General features: G+C 39.4%; 1 protein-coding gene across 9 annotated transcripts in view; it reads left to right on the top strand.

The window, feature by feature from the left end:
- Positions 1-7500, top strand: part of LOC147033020 (uncharacterized) — a 313822-nt gene that overhangs the window by 194583 nt on the left and 111739 nt on the right. For all 9 annotated transcript variants that reach the window (XM_085871129.1, XM_085871134.1, XM_085871133.1 and 6 more), the window contains 2 exons: positions 1112-1227; positions 7099-7168. In XM_085871129.1, coding sequence (XP_085727255.1) covers positions 1112-1227; positions 7099-7168 — 186 coding nt within the window. The remainder of the gene's footprint in view (positions 1-1111; positions 1228-7098; positions 7169-7500) is intronic.

Below are 7500 nucleotides of genomic sequence, written 5' to 3'. Positions count from 1 at the left end.
GGAGAAACAGGCGGGAAAAGCCGCGCATCCTCACAGTTCCTTCCTTGGCGCCCTTGTTTGCCGTTCGGAAGCGGATGTAGTGGCGAAGATGTGGTAGCGTAGATGGTGGAGGTGGCGTGGTTGTCGTGTGGTTGGCGCTGTGATGGGGATGGCGTGGTTGTTGAGATGCTGTTTGTTTGAAATAAAAGATAGAACAGAAAAACGACTTACTCAAAGCGTCGCAGCCCGGATGGATCACATAAATTCCCTCTATACAACGGGTTTGGGCTAACTACACATGTACCTATGGAGATATCTCACCTGAGGGCCCTTTATGGTGCAATGCGAATTTCCACAGCCGTAACAATATCAACTATTGTGGAATCAAACTCTTCATAATTTCATACATTTCTGTTTATGTACATTTATGTATCATATTTTTGTTTGTAGTGTATTTTCGAAGCATCTTTTAGATTAATGTTATGCTGAAAATATATATTTACAGAAACAAGGTCTGTAGGAGATGACACACATATCAATCCCACTCTTGCTTAATATGTTTGCTTGATTTTTGTGTCCATATATTGGCATATTTGCCTGGTGTTGGCTTAATGGTTGGGGTGGTGGGCTTGGGATCCAAGAGTCCTGAGTTCAAATCCTGCTCAGCCATTGAAATACCACATAGGGTTGACTCAGCCTGTCATCTTTCCGAGGTCAGCAAAATGAGTACCAGCTTTCTGGGATGATTGAGCCATTCAAGTATCCTGCGTAGAAGCGGTGACCCATCCAGGATTGTGCCCATTAGCCCAGGAGACTGCTGCTTCAGCAGCACCGACGCTCTGTACAGAGTATGATCCCAATGGATGGATGGATTTGCAAATTTATATTTAATTTTGGAGAAATTACTTAATTTTGTGTTGATGATAATCTGTTCATCAAATTCCATCATATCCAAAACAGCTTGAAATTTAGTTACAATTAACAAAAGCATTGAATGGTGTTTTTCCATCTAGCTACTTTGTGTTTTTTCTTTGAAACCTCCCATTAATCTCTTACCTTACTTTTGACCATCCCTATAATTTTCACAACTTGGCAAATTATGTGACTTATTGTTCCTGTATCATCCAATCAGTTGTGTAGTTGCTTTTCATTGAGGGTGCTCTTGCTTGGTGAGAACAGACTTCTTGGACTCCCCTCAAACCTTGGCACCTTACGGTCTCTTCGCATTCTTTCTCTTCCCAACAATCGGTATGACTCTTTGTATTCCTTTTATTTATTATATCTGTTTAACCATGTTGACTGATTGTTTAAATTTGAACCTTTGTACTCATAAGTGGTGTTATGCACAATGTTATTTTCACTGGATTTATGATATAGTTTCACACAGTTACACCTCAGCCTTCGACCGAGTGTGTGTGTGTGTGTGTGTGTGTGTGTGTGTGTGTGTGTGTGTGTGTGTGTGTGTGTGTGTGTGTGTGTGTGTGTGTGTGTGTGTGTGTGTGTGTGTGTGTGTGTGTGTGTGTGTGTGTGTGTGTGTGTGTGTGTGTGTGCGAGCGCGCGCACGTTTGTCAGCAGAATAACTGGATAACAAGAGCAGCTACAATCGCCAAATTTGGTACAGAGCTTCATCGTGAGAATGTCTGACGAGTTCAACTTCGGCCTATGACTGTGGCATGAGGAAATATAGTCCTGTGACTAAATTTAATTTCATATTTTTCTTTGTGAGACCAGTGTATGGGTATTGCATTAATCACGCTTGTTTGTCCAATATGAAGCTTTGTGCCAATTTGGATGATTATAGCTGTTCCTGTTGTCAAGTTATTCTGCCAACAGAAAAACAAAACACACAAATGCATTGATCACAATACTTACATGCAGAGCAGAGACATTAAGCACACCAAAAGAGTAAGCAGGCACAAATAGCTCAAGAGACTAGAGTAGAGAGGAAGAGATGGCTTTCACAGGTCAGGTGAGCTTTATTCAGATCAACAGCAGCTGTGACCAAGGAGCAGAAACAGCTGACACTAATCAGGGATAGACAAACTCAGTCATAAACGAGAGTAATTGAGATTATTTTGGAGCAACAAACATGCTTCACCAATATGAGAATTTCAGCTTCAATTTCTCTTTTTGGTGTTTATTTTTTGGCTTTTATTTACGAGTAATTACCTGCTCTCTCTGGGAGTGAAACGTCACCAAATCACATGGACATGGTAACACACCTAGGAGAGTTAAGAGAGTGGCAGGAAGGAGCTGTCTGACACAAGAGAGTGAGGCTGAAGTTGATGCATGTTTTTATCCACATATTCATAGAATGAATTGGTGTATTTTCTTTTATTTTATTTTATTATGGCACTTTTTCTCTTGCAATTGGCATTACTACAGGACTTACCATACTTTCCAGCATACAAATACATCGTTTTTTCCTGGAAGTCTCGGCCTCAACTTGTACTTAGAATCAACTTATTTATGGCTTCTCATCTTGAATTGCATAAATGAAAAAAAAAATACAGAATGTGATATTTTCTGAAATAATTGTTAATTGAAAACAAACAACAGCAAGTTTCCACAATGTCGTGGATGCATTCTGAGAAAGTGAAACATTAAGCAAAATGAAGTCATGCAGATGAGATAGTCCCATGGATGTGCTGTTATAAAAGGGGGATGCGTTCCCAGGGCACATTTTCCGTCACCCTAACAGAACTTAAACTTCACTTAACTCCGTATTAGAGACAAATATTAAACAAAAATCAATATAAAACACAAGTGGACAATTAAATTAATAGGTATAGGGATACTCACCAAAATGTAGAGCCGAGATTGCTTGTCGGGATGGGAGAGGTACGGGTGTGGAGTGGATGGGTTAGAAAGAGGGAAATGCAAGCCTTCGTGTCTCAGACGGACTGCTCAAATAATTTGTGGGCTGGGAAGGCAAAGGGGAGGTAAGCTCGGAGCGATACGGTGCTCATCTCATCCTGATCGGGCTTTCGGGTGAGTCGCGTGGCGAATCTGGACTCGAGGAATTTCCGATCGAGTTATCTAAGAGGTCATGTAAATCATGAGGCGAATCCAGATCGGAGAAGTCATCACCGAGATGGTGCGATCAGAGCGCTGGGGAAATACAAATCTTTTTTGTTGAGAGAAAAAAAAATTTGACATTTTTTTTTGGACGAAGACAAAAAAATTTATGTGAAGCCGAATTTTGTACAGCAGGTATTTACCCAAGAAAAAAATATATAAATGTAAGTTCCTTCACAAGGAGCTTCAACACAGGAGAAGACCATTAGGCAGATCAGAACCTACGCTACTATTGCCAATGTATGGGTGTTTGTCTGTACTCTATCCTTTAAAAAAATGCAGTGTGTCAAGCAAGGAAGCAGCACATACTATTTAAAAAGTTTTGGGTATGACTCGGCCAGGCTTCGAACCACTGACTTCCCAGACTCAGAGTAGATGCTCTAAACATTACACCTTTACAAACATTTACACCATTAGACAATATTTGAGTTTGGGAAGTGGCTTGGCAATCTTCCTTGATGATTGCTGTTACCGTTTGATCAACACTTTGGGAAGAGGAGTAACTGAACAGGTGCTCATTAGTTGAGGAGCAAGTGGGGGTGAGAATGACTGATTTCGATAGGGAGGGTGAATGTTCAGTGGTTAAAAATCAAGGGGCCTGGAACATGGAGAAAAGTGACATGAAGAGTGAAACAAGAAGCAAAAGAGGGATAATAGAAAAATAAATTCAACTAATTTTAAAACGAAACAAATGTAAATAAAATGAACACAAATAAAATATACAAGTATGAAGACGACAATGGTTCACGAGCGGTATTTGACGATGTAGATTGTTTCAGAAGTCATGGATGAGACAATGTGATAATGTTTGACCAAGCTATAAAAATGATCAATATGATGTGGTACGAGTGACAGGTTATGAGCTGCAAAATGTTGAAAACCCGGTTTTGTTCAACAACTTTCAAAATTTGACCTTTGCATAACCTTTAAAGGTCACAAAACAATCATGTGGACATTAAAATAAGGAAACAGGATAGGTGCTATAGCTTATTGGAGTTAGTTCGTCGAAGAAGGTCAAAAACCCGGTTCGATTCCCACAACTTTGAAAATTTGACCTTTGTGAACTTTAAAGGTCGAAGGTCAAGGATTATGACCTTTGGTGCAAAACTTCCTCTGGAACATTCCAGGAACAATATAACATCATATAGGCTATATGGCATTTTGCACTCCTCGGATTATCCACACTTTGATGAAATCAGCGTAAAAACAAATTTGAAGGGGGCGCCACGGGCAAGGTGTTCAAGATAGAGCAAAATGGTTTCAAGACTTTAGGTGGGGAATGACCTCAAGATTATGCATGAAAAATATTGTCATCCTAGCTCTCAAAGTTTGGGCGGTCGTATGATTTTTATGTCAAAATTCGCAATTTTCTAAGTTCATGACCTTGTGACCTTGACTTTGGGACAAAAATGAAAAATCGAGCTCCGTGGGGCTATGCAGGTGCCATTGGGCTAACCAAATACCAAAACCCCTGCCAGATTCGGCAAACCCCCTAGGAGAAGATGCAAATTGAAATTGGCTATCCCCTAAAAACACAATTCGCAATTTTCTAAGTTCGTGACCTTGTGACCTTGACCTTGGGACGAAAATGAAAAATTGAGTTCCATGGGGCTATGCTGGTGCCATTGGGCTAACCAAATACCGAAACCCTTGTCAGATTCCACAAACCCCCTCGGAGAAGATGCAAATTGAAATCGGCTACCCCCTAAAAACACATGTTTTTTGGGCGTGGCTCTGCCCATAATGGGCGCACCATGCCCATTTTCAGGAAAACACAACTAGATCATGATATAAACCTCCCACCAAAATTTTATCAGGATCAGATCAAAACCCACGGAGCTATGCTTGGGACAGAGACAGACAGACAGACAAGACAGACACACACCAATAACGAATATAGTGGTCACTCATTTTTTTCGTGAAAATATTTTTTCGTGAACCAAAAATACAGTACAATCAAAAAATAAAATAAAGAGGAAAAATGAAAAGAGAAAAGAGGAAAGAAGAGAGATAATAGGAAAAGCAGAGGAGAGAAAAATCAACACATTTTGTTGAAATCCAAAATGAGCTTCCATAATCATAAAGCATTGGTCAGATCATAAAGACAAGATGCCTCTCCCAGTGAATTTGACATTATTATTCACCCAAATGGCTTTATATGATAGCTCAGAGGTAGCAGACTCACATTTGACTTCTCTGGTTTCATTTTCCATCAAAATTGAGGCTTATGGAAGAGCAAGGTGACAATATAAAAAAAGCCAATGTTGTGAAAGTGGGAGCAGTGGGGCCACATTTGGATACAAGTAAATGGATGAACTAACAAACAAGAAAAAGATGTCGTGCACGGCACGATACTTGCAAAATCCACCCCCTCACCAAAGGTTGCGATGGATACATCAAATTGTCCATTTCATTCAGAATAAAATTGACAATCTTAATCAAAGCTCAGGACAATTGGATGAAAAGTGATTATTTTTCAGATTGAAACTGATTATTTTAGAAGTCTGACCTTGAATTGACCTTTGACCTTTTGACCTCAAACATAGTTGTTTTCTAAATTCAGTGATGTACTATGCAATTGCTGCTTAATTTTTCAGGTTAATCAGATGAAGATTGACGATTTCTCAGATGAAATTTGATGATTTTAGAAGTTTGACCTTGAGTTGGCCTTTGACCTTTTGACCTCAAAAATAGTTGCTTTCCCCATCAATGATGGACTATGCAAATCCTGTTCAACTTTTCAAGTTAATAGGATGCAAATTGATGATTTTTTCAGTTGAAAATTGATGATTTTAGAAGTTTGACCTCGAGTTGACCTTTCACCAATTGATCTCAAAAATAGTTGGTTTCCCAATTCAGTGATGTACTATGCAATTGCTCCTTAATTTTAAAGTCAATCGGATGAAAATTGACGATTTTATAAATTTGACCTCAAGATGACCTTTGACCTCAAAATCAATAGGCTTCTCAGTTGAGACTACCTTAACAACTTGGTAAAGTTTCATAATGATGGGTTTATAATTGTGACCTGTAGGTGATAAACAAACAGCCAAACAGACAGATAGAATAATGGAAAATCACTCATAAGAGTGACACTTGGCGAAACGGAACGGCACTCGTTAGAGCACATTCCTCTGCCAGGCTGAATAGTTTACATTTTCTATGCCACTTATAGGTGGGATCTGAATCCGGACCTTAACCAAAATCTTGTCACCTAACCAACTCATCCACCTAGTTTTGTCATAACTCGTCCACAACTTTTTGAGATATCATGCCATCTGAAAAATTCTTGTATCCGGATCCAGATTAGAATCTACCAAAATTGAATCAATCCATCCTTGTCACACACCCAACCTGTCCACCTTTCATGTGAATCCATCCATAACCTTTTGAGATGTGCTATATATCGTTTTTGGCCCCATGTCTCAATGGTGAAGATGAAGAATCACTTAAAAAAAAATGTCGAATCCGGATCTGAATTTGGATCCTCAACAAAATCGAATCAATTAGTCCTTGTCACACACCCAACATGTCCACCAAGTTTCATCCGAATCCGTCCACAACTGTAATCCTGATGCTTTGTTTTACCATATCGGAGCATGTTGTGCTTTAACATAAGGGGATAGCGCTCATTTACTGATTGCTTAAGCCGAATGCTTTGTCTTATAATGTCTTATAATGCTTACTGATAAGTGGGGAGATTCGCCGATATGAGAGGACTCACTTGCTGTTTGTTAAACTCATTGTTCAGTCTTACAGCTCTTTGTTGCTCACATTAAATATCCCATCATACCTTCATGAACAAAAAATTCTAAGTTCCTGTACTTAAGGGGCACTGCACTAACAACATAAGCACACCCCATTAATGCCATCACCAGCAGACACTGCACACAATCATTTGTCATGTCTCCTGGTGATTTGGGGGTTCAGCTAATTAATACTTTAAGTCAGTCATGCCTCTGAATTTACCTTTTTTTTTCTTTTCTGTTCGATACAACAAATGTTACGTGTTGATAATATGATATATTGTTTTCTTTTCAGGATCAAATACTTACCTTTGTCACTGGCCCGGCTAGTTCACCTGGAAGCCCTATGGCTCTCATTAAATCAGGTAATACTGGCATAGTACCCTTTAGATCCATCTTAGACCTGTCACTTTGCAGATGGGAATACCAAATTTTGGGTCATTGAAAAAAAACGGTTGTTCTTTATGTGCTCCTTCTGTTTACTTTTAAATATTTTTATATTGCTTTGAGAAGTATTACTGTGCATCATTTTGTGTGCCCCTTCTGTGTCCATCACACTCTAATCCAAAGGGTTTCTGCTGTCATCTAATAAATAAAATTTCTCATCTGTCTGTCTGTATGTTCGCATTTTTTGCAAAGACCGCTGGGCCGACAACCACCAAATTTGGTACACAGACTAAGTCTGCCCCGGGGATTG

Source organism: Eptatretus burgeri, chromosome 2 (assembly GCF_056783735.1).
Source record: "Eptatretus burgeri isolate ZD-2024b chromosome 2, Ebu_testis_v1, whole genome shotgun sequence".
NCBI classification, from domain to species: domain Eukaryota; kingdom Metazoa; phylum Chordata; class Myxini; order Myxiniformes; family Myxinidae; genus Eptatretus; species Eptatretus burgeri.
This window is presented reverse-complemented; position numbering and strand designations above follow the sequence as displayed.